At 38.5% G+C, this 13,454-nt stretch overlaps 1 protein-coding gene across 1 annotated transcript in view; it reads right to left on the bottom strand.

The window, feature by feature from the left end:
• Nucleotides 1-13,454, bottom strand: part of znf236 (zinc finger protein 236) — a 94,836-nt gene that overhangs the window by 3,204 nt on the left and 78,178 nt on the right. Inside the window, exons 26-31 of the mRNA XM_088929112.1 lie at nucleotides 12,731-12,889; nucleotides 11,617-11,789; nucleotides 10,527-10,655; nucleotides 8,789-8,986; nucleotides 5,703-5,832; nucleotides 1,533-1,709 (exon numbers count right to left, since the gene is read on the bottom strand). Of these exons, the coding sequence (XP_088785238.1) occupies nucleotides 1,533-1,709; nucleotides 5,703-5,832; nucleotides 8,789-8,986; nucleotides 10,527-10,655; nucleotides 11,617-11,789; nucleotides 12,731-12,889 (966 nt within the window). The remainder of the gene's footprint in view (nucleotides 1-1,532; nucleotides 1,710-5,702; nucleotides 5,833-8,788; nucleotides 8,987-10,526; nucleotides 10,656-11,616; nucleotides 11,790-12,730; nucleotides 12,890-13,454) is intronic.

Genomic DNA, 13,454 nt, shown 5'->3' with positions numbered 1-13,454 from the left:
TTAGAGAATGTATCAAGAAGAACCTCCAATAACATGGGTGTTTTTCAGTTCTTTCCATCTCTGTTAATCTAGTAGAATGCTGAGACAATCATAGCTGCAGCACAGCCTGTAATATTAATAAAATTCACTGTAGCTGCTGACATGGCTCCCAGAATACTTACATGCATGATGTCTATCTGAAAGTCTTCCACAAACCTTAGTTTTCGCTCTCCTCATCAGTCTATTCTTGCTAATTTGCTGATTATACCTTTTCATCTACCAGAATGTGTCCGTCTTAGCACATTTATTTTGATTCTTGGAACCAAACCTATCACAAGATTATAACAAGGCTTTAAGCAGTGTATAGGGGAATTTGAGCCTTTGCAGTCTAACACAGAATTACACTGCACAGGAGTTCTAAAACACAGCTCTATGTCTGTCAGACGTGTAGTATTTTGAGAGTCTAGAAGCAAAGACCTAAGGTACTGTATGACAGACAGGTAAAACAGAATCAAACAAGCATTGTTACACCTCACCAGCTGTGCTGTTTACACAGGGATTCAAGGACTCTTGTTATTTTTGTGAGTGCTTCTTTACATTAATGTGACCGTGTCACAAAGAAACATTTTCTCTGTGACAAAATCTGATCCTCGACAGTTCCTATCAATGTCAGCCCATGTGCCTGTGTGACATTTAATTTCTTTTAGACATTTTAGTTTCTTCAATTCCACAGAGCCAAATCCTAATCCTGATATAAAAACACACTTTCCCTCAGTGCACCTCTGTGAACTGCTTTGTGTAGATCTTCAGAAACACAAAACGCCTCAGTAATGGTCACTTGGCTCAATTCTCATATCTCTGTTGTACATGATGAACTGTGGGGCCACTAAGAAAACATACTTTAGCTGCCGAGTAGCCAACTAAATCTACTAGACAGGCCTAATTAAATCCACTGCACTCCCCTGCTGCATAATTAGACAACAGTACTAGTATTACCTTTGAACACTGAAAGGCTCAATGGTTGAACAAAATCAGGGCAGTCTATACCTACACTACAGGATAAACCAAGAAAGGAAAAAATGCTAATTCCAACTTCTGAGTTACTGTAAAAATGTGAGTATCTCCAGAAATAACACATAGACTTCCATAATACAACAAGACCTTGTTTCTTTATATAACTATATAAATATATATAACTATATAAAGAATAATTTCTCTTATCTCTTACTGTATATGCTTTGTCAAATGGAACAAAAGTCTCAGTGGTTTTCAACTATGCCACCTGAAAATTCAAATATTTTATAACACAGCACTTTAACTTCTCACTTTAAAAAAAAACTATCAGTTACACAAGTACAGCTTGCAACTGCAAGGCTTTGCTTTTTAAAAGTAACTCTCCGGCCAGCACTGCTTCATATGTGCATGACGTATATACACATTATTTTTAGATTTTCATTAATCCAATAACTTTGCTACGTGACAGGAAGCGCATCGAGTCCACTGCTTACAATTTCCAATTTCATTGTGCTGGCCAGCCCAGGGCCTCTACTCACCAGTGTAGCTGTGAGACCTCTTCATGTGAAGCTTCATGTTGCTCTTCTGCGTGAAGCCGATGCTGCACACCTCACACTTGTATGGCTTCTCGCCGGTGTGCTTGACCCTGTGCACCTGCAGGGCGCTCTTCTGATTAAAGGCCTTGTCGCACTGAGGGCAGGGGAATGGCCGTTCCCCTGCACACAAAACCAGAAACAGACAGAGCTCACAGTGGGTAATGAATAATAATAATTCATTACATTCATCCGTGTTGCACTTTTCAGGACCCACTTCAACCATAACATGATGTAACAGAGCAGCTATTTTGTATGCTAAGATGTATGCGTTAGTTCGATCTGTGGGTGTGTGCCTTTAAACTGCACCTGATCTGCCCTCTGTAAATGGATATTGAGACGTTACTGCCTTAGTCTAACAGATGTTTGAGCTTTACTAAGCCTTGCATGCCTACGCCATTCAAATCCACAGTTGGACAGCTTTTAAAAGGCACAGTATTATGGGATTGAGCTTGAAATCTAAATAAAAATGCATGTTTCTGTTACATAATGTATTTAGAATGTGTAAACACATTCACAAACTGTATATGATGACACAAAGCATTTTTAAATAAATCCATAATTCAATTAATACTACTATGATATTAAAAACGATAAACACAGACCATTTACCTTTTGCTAAAAAGTATTTGAAACCTTGTATGGTACAAATGTATAAACATACAACTCAGGGGACAGATGAGCAGGTTTCGCTGACCAAAACATGCGAGGCAAAGATATCCAAGGTTTGGGCAAGAGATCAGGAGCCTATATAGTTAGCACAGAACAATTTAGCTTGGGCCCTTTCACTTCAAAACCCTCTACACCATCAGAAGAGGCAATTTACACAGACAAGCACATATTTAGAGTGAAGAGACCCGTTGTTAAGGCTGAAAGGGTTTTAAGAGCACAATTTCCACAATGGTTCTCTTAATTGAAAATAAAACATTCACAGGTTGGGAGGTTGCCTTTTTAAAAGTCGTTTAACGTTTTCCAAGAACAATTTAAACATGGTTGACAGTGTGGTGAACAAGATTGTGGCGAAGCAACTCGCTGTGGCACATTTTCAGCTTTGCTGACTTAAGTAAAAAGCAGCAGTTCACCTTATGAGCTGCATTCATGCTTCTGTGCATTTGCAGCAAATACCAAAGTGACATCATCAGAAACCTTACACCTCCGCGATGCCCACTGCTTACTGGGAGTGAAAGCAGAAGAGTACGGCAAATAATCACACAAAAGGATCCCAAAGCACTTAACATGTACATTATTTATCTTAACTATAACCTACCTATGCCTACTTTGCCAAGAAAGGAAATCAGTCTTTAAAACATGTCTACAATAAAAATGTGTCAGCTTCCTGGAAAATAGTATGATTTTTGGCATCCAGTCTTTTTCAGAGCATAAATTGCATTCAAATTCAAAAATGCATTTTTATTGTATTACAGTGCACCATAGCTTTATCTCAACAAATACCTGCTGAATGCTTCAAAACTCCTAACAAATAACCTTTTTCAGAAATTACTACTTCAGATATTTGTATTACTGTAGACGCCTTGTCCTATTGTATGTAAAACTAAATAGGTCTGTAACAAACAGACTAAATAAAAATGGTTTTAATGAGAGTAAAACTCTTAAACTCTAAAAACTGTTATACGGTACAGGAGTAAAAATGATACAGATCAAGCTCTAGTGAAAAGATATGACTTTTAAAATGTCCACAGTTGTAGAGTCAGGAAAGATTTCCTGCATTTATATCTTAATATCTGTACTTACAGTATATCATTATATCTCAGACAGACACCTGGAAAACACTGAAACCACAGGAGTGGGATCTGATTAGGTCCGCAAGCAAATACAAGCATCACCAGCATGGCAGACAAACCAAATACATGATGCTCAATAATATGACCAAGAAGCAGCATGTAAATACTAAATAGTAAAGGTCCCAACATGAATAAAAATGTTTTATAATGAATAAGAGAGTTTTATTTCAGTACAGGACAGAACAGAATATAAAAATTATATTACAGTTAACAGGAAATCTTAGAAGTATATATGATGTGTGTACTTATATGCTTATATGCTTGATTCTATGAGTCTGTATGTGTGTGTTATAGGAGTAGTAGTAATATTGGTATTTGCATAATGTGAGATAAATTCAAGCACATGAAGCACAATCTGTTACAGTATTGTACACCCTTTGTATTTTTCTTGGTATTTTAATGCATTAGTTTGGATCAGAAAACCACTTAGTGAAAGTTTTACATTTTGATACAATCACACTGTTTTTTCACACTCAACTCTTTTTTTTCCACACAGCTACGCTGCTATAATCCTATTAAAATTAAAAAATGTTGTGTAAACACCAACCCACCTGCAGCTACCTCTATTTTTGAAGTCTCCTTTACACAGACTGAGCTTTGTAACAAAACCATGGAATAAACGTGTAACTGTGATTTTCCTAAGACTCTTCATACAAACATTTTCATTTTTCTTTTTAATTTTTTTTATTTAATTTCCTAGTATATCAGTAAAGTGTAACATCAGAGCCTGACGTCTGAGAAAACAACAAAGGCTCTATCTTACATTGAATGGCACAGCTAAAAAGTTGTGATAAAGCAGAATAAACATTAAAGGTTTCACTCCCAGTCCTACAAGTAAAGGATTAAAGTACAGATGAATGTCGTACTACAAGCCCTGACCCAGAGCCCCAGAACGGGAAGCTGCACAGTGGGCAGGGAGAGCCCCAGAATGGGAAGCTGTACAGTGGGCAGGGAGAGCCCCAGAACAGGAAGCTGTCTTTTTGGGGAGCACAAAGAGCAAAAGAACCTGAAAGGTGTCCAATCAGCAAGTAGGAAGAACCCCAGAACCTGGAAGCTAGTACGGTCATGCACATCTCTCTGATCTCACCCTACGCACAATGACATCTCAATAGATCAGATCACAGACGGACAGTACACAGCCTTTGTTACTCCTCTCTTGCCCATTACAAATTGTGGATAGAAAAGAAATATCTATGAGTGACAGAATATGAAAAGAAATTCCAAGACCCAAAAATAACGGTGGAGCACACTAAGCTTGTGCTTATTAGCCAGGGGCTAGCATCAGACAGTTTGAAAAATACATAATCTTATTGTTACATACATCTTATACTCCTGTTATACATAGATACTCTTATCGTTACACAGTACTACATTTTAAAACAAAAACAACCCTGGTGGAAAAAATAACTTAACGAGAAAGCAGATGGTCATTTTAGGCAGGCCCATCTGGAAATTTTCCAACAGACCAAACCATCACAAAGCTGATCGTGATGGAAATAGTCCTGAGAATGTGGTTAATAAGCACACACTATTATTTGTTGTGTTTTTCAAGCAATACTCTAGATGAGAACATGCAATGGAAATAATCCTAAACTCTTAAAACTGTACTGAATACCGCTGAGTCAATGACCCGAGCAGCACACAGCTGGCAGTAATCCAAACACAGGATTTTCCACAGATGTGTTGAAGAAAAACTCTATGATATCATAGAGACACTATCGACTTTTTTCTCTGGTAGCTCGATAAACTACATTTAAAATTGGAAAAGAGCAAAAGTTAAGAATAGAGCACCCTGCACAATCACACCCTAAGATGTCAAGTTTTGCTGTTTGGTTAATTTAGTGATAAATCAGTGCATCAGAACTGTGAACAAAACAATGTAAATTAGACACTACACAATCTGTCAGGACAAACAAACAAAATAATATGCCGGCAACCAAAAACCAGGCACTACATCATGCTTTTCATGTATGGACAAAATGGAGGAAGAACAATGTTCACATAATAAAAGTGTGATTTTCTGCTCGGGCTTTGGAGATGACTATTGATAATTGGTAAAGATTCTGCAGAATCCGTTATAAAACTTGAAAAGATACAAATGTAAGTAATTTTATACAACTTAATTTACATGAGGCTGTGTTTTAATCTAATTTTAGCACAGCTTTCACAACTGAAAAGTAACACAGCTCATGCCAAGCCTACGACGTGGAATTTCCAGTTATAGGGAGAAAGTTCTCTGCAGAAAAACATTACATTTCCTTTCAATTAAAGGTTCTGCACTGTAAGGATGTAGTGGTGGTAAATAGTTTGTTACCTGTATGAGTCCTGTTGTGCCTCACTAGCTGGCTAGGTTTAGCGAAGGCCTTGTCACAGGAAGAACATTTGAAAATCTTCGGCCTCTGAGAACTCAGCGAGGGCCCCTGCTGGTGAATGTGCTCATGCTCCTAATTTTGGAAACAACAAGAAAAAAACAGGAGATTTGACTGTCAGTACACTAGCCAGGAAATTACTGATGACCATCTTCACTCACAAGCTTCACTCACTCACAAGCTGTCAGCTCCTCAGCTTTTCTGTTCTAACGCCATTAGAACAGAAACAGGTGCTTAGCGCACTCCCACATAGCCTTCAAACAAACACAAGAGAACCTGGGACACATTCACTTATGTTTTTAACTATGTAATAGTCAGTCAGGTACTAGACACCTGTATCCACTCAGATTCACAGAGACTTCAGTCTTTAAAAGATGGAGAGCAAAGAGGTAACTTACTCAGAGCAATGCACAGTGAGTCAGGGGTATAGCTGTGGGGCTCAAAGCTTTAGGTGTTGGTATTTTATTATACAGTGGTGTGAAAAAGTGTTTGCCCCCTTCCTGATTTCTTATTTATTTGCATGTTTGTCACACTGAAATGTTTCAGACCATCAAACAAATTGAAATATTAGACAAAGATAACACAAGTAAACACAAAATGCAGTTTTTAAATGAAGGTTTTTATTATTAAGGGGAAAAAAATATCCAAACCTACATGGCCCTGTGTGAAAAAGTGATTGCCCCCTAAACCTAATAACTGGTTGGGCCACCCTTAGCAGCAACAACTGCAATCAAGCGTTTGCCATAACTGGCAATGAGTCTTTTACAGCACTGTGGAGGAATTTTGGCCCACTCATCTTTGCAGAATTGTTGTAATTCAGCCACATTGGAGGGTTTTCGAGCCTTAACCACTTTTTTAAGGTCATGCCACAACATCTCAATCGGATTCAGGTCAGGACTTTGGCTAGGCCACTCCAAAGTCTTCATTTTGTTTTTCTTAAGCCATTCAGAGGTGGACTTGCTGGTGTGTTTTGGATCATTGTCCTGCTGCAGAACCCAAGTGCGTTTCAGCTTGAGGTCACGAACAGATGGCCGGACATTCTCCTTCAGGATTTTTTGGGTGACAGCAGAATTCATGGTTCCATTTACCACAGCAAGTCTTCCAGGTCCTGAAGCAGCAAAACAGCCCCAGACCATCACACTACCACCACCATATTTTACTGTTGGTATGATGTTCCTTTTCTGAAATGCTGTGTTACTTTTACGCCAGATGTAATGGGACACACACCTTCCAAAAAGTTCAGCTTTTGTCTCGTCAGTCCACAGAGTATTTTCCCAAAAGTCTTGGGGATCATCAAGATGTTTTCTGGCAAAACTGAGACGAGCCTTTATGTTCTTTTTGCTCAGCAGTGGTTTTCGTCTTGGAACTCTGCCATGCAGGCCATTTTTGCCCAGTCTCTTTCTTATGGTGGAGTCATGAACACTGACCTTAACTGAGGCAAATGAAGCCTGCAGTTCTTTGGATGTTGTTGTGGGGTTTTTTGTGACCTCTTGGATGAGTCGTCGCTGAGCTCTTGGGGTAATTTTGGTCGGCCGGCCACTCCTGGGAAGGTTCACCACTGTTCCATGTTTTCGCCATTTGTATATAATGGCTCTCACTGTGGTTCGCTGGAGTCCCAAAGCTTTAGAAATGGCTTTATAACCTTTTCCAGACTGATAAATCTCAATTACTCTGTTTCTCATTTGTTCCTGAATTTCTTTGGATCACAGCATGATGTCTAGCTTTTGAGGATCTTTTGGTCTACTCCACTTTGTCAGGCAGGTCCTATTTAAGTGATTTCTTGATTGAGAACAGGTGTGGCAGTAATCAGGCCTGGGTGTGGCTAGAGAAATTTAACTCAGCTTTCCAAAGATGTGATAAACCACAGTTGATTTATGTTTTAACAGGGGGGGCAATCACTTTTTCACACAGGGCCATGTAGGTTTGGATTTTGTTTTTCCCTTAATAATAAAAACCTTCATTTAAAAACTGCATTTTGTGTTTACTTGTGTTATCTTTGTCTAATATTTCAATTTGTTTTGATGATCTGAAACATTTCAGTGTGACAAACATGCAAAAAAATAAGAAATCAGGAAGGGGGCAAACACTTTTTCACACCACTGTAACTAAAATTCCATTACTTCCATTATCGTTCATTACAGTACTATTCTAATTGACTGTCTGCGAAGGCTTTTTAAAATGTATTTTAACTACATAAATTAATTGCTGTCTGATAAAGGCAGCATGTCCAAGTTACTTTACTGACCTCAGTGATGAATCCGTAATAAATATTACAGAACAGAAACAAGAAGACCTGTACCAAGAGCCAAGATGATAAAGTGGGAACAACTTAGTTACAGATTACATACGTTACTGACAGAGACTATTGCACTTCAAGTTTACATGATCACACCCGACATTATGACTTTAATGACAAAATGCATTTTCTTCTAAAACTGTGACCATTCCTGTTATCCATCCCATCATCAGTTTAACAGTAATCGGTTTTGTTGCAGGTTTCTTATTCTGCTGAGAGTCATGGAAAACTGGTTCCTAAAAGCACAAGAACCACAAGGTGGGACTGACAAAACAGAATGCCAGTTATAGAACTAGAAACATACTATAAAACACTAAGATTCAATGTTCTCAGTAAAAGTTATGCATTCAGAGAAGTATCCATAAAAATCTTATTTCCTCTAATGTCCTGTATAATGCAGCTGTTGGACTCATTTTGTTTTTTAAAGACTGTTTGCTGGGATACTGAGACTAAGCTTTCTCCCTGTGGCAGCAAATTAAAAGAACTTTAAAGGATATTATCAATGCCTCCTCAACCTTAACATGATTAAACTCACTGTACACTTCACTGAAGGCTGTGTGTTTTCAACTTCAAAACTTTTACTAAGGAACAGAGTTGGAGGAAATCTTCCATGCACTACTAAACATTAATATTTTAAGCAGTCTGCATTTATTTCCTTCTAACACTCCGGACTGTATAGCCAGTAGTTTACATTTTGTTTAATTTGAAACAAACAGAAACAAAGCTGTACTGTACCTTGAGGTGGGTTGCCCTCTTGAAAGCTTTGCTGCAGACCCGACACACGTGACACCTCTCCTTCCCATGGGCCTGCCTGCAGTGACGCCTCAACATGATGGTGGTGGGGAACACCTGGTTGCAGTAGAAGCACTGGTTCAACTGGGTGGACGGCTCGACTGCACTGTCCTTCAGGGGGTGTCTGCTCACTTCTGGCACCTTCAAGAGTGAAATTAAAATTTGAGATATTGGACACTAGCAGGCAGTAAATCCAGATTGATCACATACCTTTACTCCACACGACAATCTACTCTGCTAACTGCCATATCATGACAAAACAGTTGTAGTGTTTGACAATTAATGCCTAATTGTGTAAATATTTCTGCTCTCAGCTAGTGGTCTTACTCCTGCTGGAATTGTAAGTTTCCATTTGGTGAACACCTGCAAATACTTAATTTTTCTCATCAGAGCTTCGCTTTAATTAAGCAGTGCCCCTTTAATACAAACATGCATTTAGGTCTACCACTTACTTTTTCCTCATTCTGCAAACACTACTTGAATTCTCAACAAGAAAGAGACATTCTTTAAGTCATAAATCATTTAGATATACATTGTGCCAATTAAGAAATACAAGTCTCCGATATAGTCTATTATGTGCAGTTTTCATCTTAATTTGAAACAGCATCAGACTCAAATCATTAAAAAACAATGTGCAGAAATCTAGCACCATAAACGTCATTATACAGCAACCAAAGGTTTTTTCAATCCCACACTGCATTACGAAAGAGGTCATTGTGGTGCCTTATAAATATATTAGAATTGTAAATGCATCTTAATTTGTTTTCTTTAACTGCTTTGAAGATTAGTTTTTGCTTTAGGAATCTTTTTTCTTTATTTTAACTTTCCTTACGTGTTGATAACATTTTACTGTTTTCAGGGTAAGTCCCTGCCTGGCACATAAACTAAAAAAAAATGTGGAACCATTATCTATTGAGATAACACTATCACAACTGAGTGCCATCTGATGTACCAGAGCTTTAGTTTCAATCTGAGAGCTGAAGTAATTGTTTTCCTCTTTATCGTTTGTAGCTTTTTGCTTCTCAATTTAGAATAAAGACAGTACTCTGGAATTAAACCAAATTTACAGCCGGACTTAAGCAACGCAGAAAAAATTGAAAATGTAGGTGAATCAGTCAACAGATGACCATTTGTTTTTTTTCAAAAATGAAAAATGGAAATGTTTCTATGTACACAGTGTATTAATGAACCAGAGGATTCAGGTTTCCCAGATAATAAAGGCTGCCGCAGTTGAAGCAAACAAAACAGCTGTCCAGATGACTCAGACAGAAAAAACTGTTGTGTTACTATGGGTATTGCATAAATATAAAACAGTGCATTCATAGAAATATAATTTCTATATATACTCTTTTTGGAAAAGTTTCAGAATCTTTACGACACAGCGGTTATAGTAAATGTTTTTCTACTCTACCACTCCCTCATGAAGTGAAATGTCATTCCTTATATCTATGTTTTCTCAAGTTTAATCTAAGAACTCAGTATTTTATTGATTAAAAACCACATTAACAGGTGGCATGGCCTGAGTACAATACATATTCAACGGGATTAAATGTTGCTAAACAAGACATGCATTTGCACACTGTCAATCATTAAAGTGCTGGAGAATACAGAACAGTATGAAAACCAGTTATTATTGATATGAAATTGATAAGTGTGTTAGCTGTATGTCAGTGCTGCTCACCCGAAAGCTGTCATCTGAGGCTCCTGCAGTGCTTTGTTGGGGGTGACTGACAAGTATGACTTGCTGGGAGGGGTTACCAGTCTGCCCTTGGAGGCTGGGGTCACTGAGAATGGCAGGGAACTGCTGCCCCTAAAGAAAGGTCACACAAAAGATACACCATTGCAACACTGAACACACAATGTCAAGGCAAAACAAAAATTATTTTAAAGCGTGACATCAGCACAATCATTTAAACCAAACACTAGTCTGTGATCTTGAAGACAAAATAAATTGAGGAACCACTATAAAGAAACTTCAGTAGAATCTTAAGTATCCCTTCTCTCTTGGTCCTGTGCTATCTGAATGAGAGCCACTACTGAACTGCCACACTGACTTGCACTCAATAAGGCAAGGCCAGATCAGAAGAGACACTGAGCTCTCCAGTGAGCTGGAAGTTGATATGTTATTAAGCTGATGCACAGCTGAAAAGTCATTTAGAACTGCTGTGCACAGCAAAATATTTGCAGAAGACAAGAGAAAACTCATCCTTCTTTATAAAACCAATCCCATGTGTCACAATTCAGACTTCAAAACACAGACATATCAAACAGACCAAAGATTCTCTATTTTAATCCTGGAGGACACATTTGTTCTACATCTCAGTCTCACTGAAGACTGCAATATAGAACATACAGTACCTCATCACTGAGGCTAATTTAACAGTACTTGTTATTTGGGACCTTTCACTTTAGCTCTTAAAAAGCTGAACGGAGTTAATACTTAGCTTTATCCCCATACCTGTTCCTGGATTTCAGAACTCCCCTCCCTCTGATGTGTAGAATATAAGTAATTGGATCGATGAAGAATAAAGACTTCGATCTGTGGGACTGTTAGTGCTATTCCTACCTTTAGCAATTGGACACATACTGAGTTGTTCAGACAGCAGAACTAAGGATGCATCTGCTTAATGCAATACATAAATTAAGAATTGACTGAACAGACGTCACCCAGAGCAGGGTATTTCTGAAACCAAGGGCTCCATGCATTTTAAAGGAAAGGATAAAATGGTCTAATCCAGCAAGCCATTCAATTAAAGGGATGTGAAATTCACCTGCTGAGTGATGTTCAGGGTGACCGTGTCAAGGCTCTCTGACAGCATGCCCTGTGTGTCTGCCAGGGTGAGGGTCACACTGCCATCGGTGCCCATTCCAGCAGAAGACATTACCAGGCTCTGGGAAGTGACCGAGGCTTGCGACAGGGATGTGCTGGAGGGAAGGCTGCTTGCTGGTACATTGTGAAAAGAAGACAGGAGCAGTTATGCCCTGCAAATATGTAAGTGTTACACAAAGCATTTAAGCAGAAAATACCAGTGTGGATTACAAAAATCTTGTAATTCCAAGATCACGGTAGATGAGATATATCTGGCCCTGGTCCTGCAGAACCATAGTCCAAGAAATCTAACAGGTCATAATAAAGACATCAATTCTGAACAGTTTAGTAATTAATTGGTTCAATTAAACTAGGAATGGTCAGCCTTAGTCCTTTCAGAGTTACATGGTGCTTGTGTTTTCATTTCTGATTTCTGAACTTCTTAATTAAAACTTTAAACGCAAATGAAAATGTTCCAAGAGTTTTAATTTGATGATCTGTTGACCCATAAAACCTGCTGGATTGTAGCTATTCCTGTGCAACCCCTGAGATTTAGTCCAGAGAGTACTAATGCTCCCAAACTAGTAAATGTAAATCAACTGTCAAAAAACTGTATCATTCGGTTGTCTTTGAGAGCGTCTCACTTGTCTTTTCTACACTCCTCAAGCTGAAGAGCTGCTTAGACCTCTGTCTATATCAATTCCTCGTGGGTACAAAAATGACAACACCAACTCAGCTCAAGAGAATGCTTTTCACACAACGATTGCTCCTGTGCATACAAGTGCATCATTGCTCTTATGAGAAGTAATGTGTAGACCGTTATGTAACTAGGATCAGTGCAAACCGGAGCACAAGCCTCTCAAGAAGCAGCTTCCAAGGATTCCTGCACTTCTCACTAGACAAGATCAAGACTTGCCCCAAACCTGTAGCCCAGACACATCTTGCACTTTGTTTTGAGATCTGAACTCTAGTGCATCCCTACAATGTTGAGTTTCTTTTCAGGTCCCATGAATGTGTTCTGCAACACTAATATCAGGACCTCATGTAGGGGACATGGGGAACATTTTTCTTCTTACCTGTGATTCCAGTGCCAGTCGGGCTCTGAGGTAGAAGCTGGTCACTCCCTATTGTCAAACTGGTACCATTTGGCTGTGTAGGGATAGGAGACGTCAATCTAATGCCTCCATTTATCTCGGCACTTCCTGTTGTACCATGCTGCGAGATGATATCTTGACCTTAGAATGATGAAAAACAAGATACTTTATGTGAGTCACATGGATAATTTCAGGAAGCACCTTATCCCAAATCTTCCACATTTTTGTCAAGATCACAAGAGGTATTATCAGTTGTTCCAGCTTTCGGCTGCTGCAGACCCTGCATATAGAATTTAAATCTCTTTGAAATAGCGAATACCAATGTGCTACTCTAGACTTTTTAAGTCTAAACAGAAAACGTATTGTTTTTTAACATGCTGTTGTGTGAATAGTTTCTACCTTCCTCTAAAGCTCCAATTACCATTTTGCACACTGGAACAATATACATTTATGCTGTATTATAAACACTGAGTGGACTAATTCTATTTGAAAAGAAAACAAAAACTATATTGTAGACTTTTTGTACAAAGCTATAGGTCTGGGAAAGGAAACACTGAAGTCGTTATATTATCAGTTAAGCCCAGGTCATAGAAAATACCATTTGAATCCCCTCCTGATCTAAATAAGTAGACACTTAAAGAGCCTTTCCTTAAAATGATAAAATAAACTGCCAGAGATGTTTATCGTCTCTGATTAGCTAAATCAT

The sequence above is a fragment of the Atractosteus spatula genome, chromosome 12 (genome assembly GCF_055471065.1).
Source record: "Atractosteus spatula isolate fAtrSpa1 chromosome 12, fAtrSpa1.hap1, whole genome shotgun sequence".
Lineage (NCBI taxonomy): Eukaryota > Metazoa > Chordata > Actinopteri > Semionotiformes > Lepisosteidae > Atractosteus > Atractosteus spatula.
Note: the sequence above shows the minus strand (reverse complement) of the source record. Positions and strands in the feature narration are given on the sequence as shown.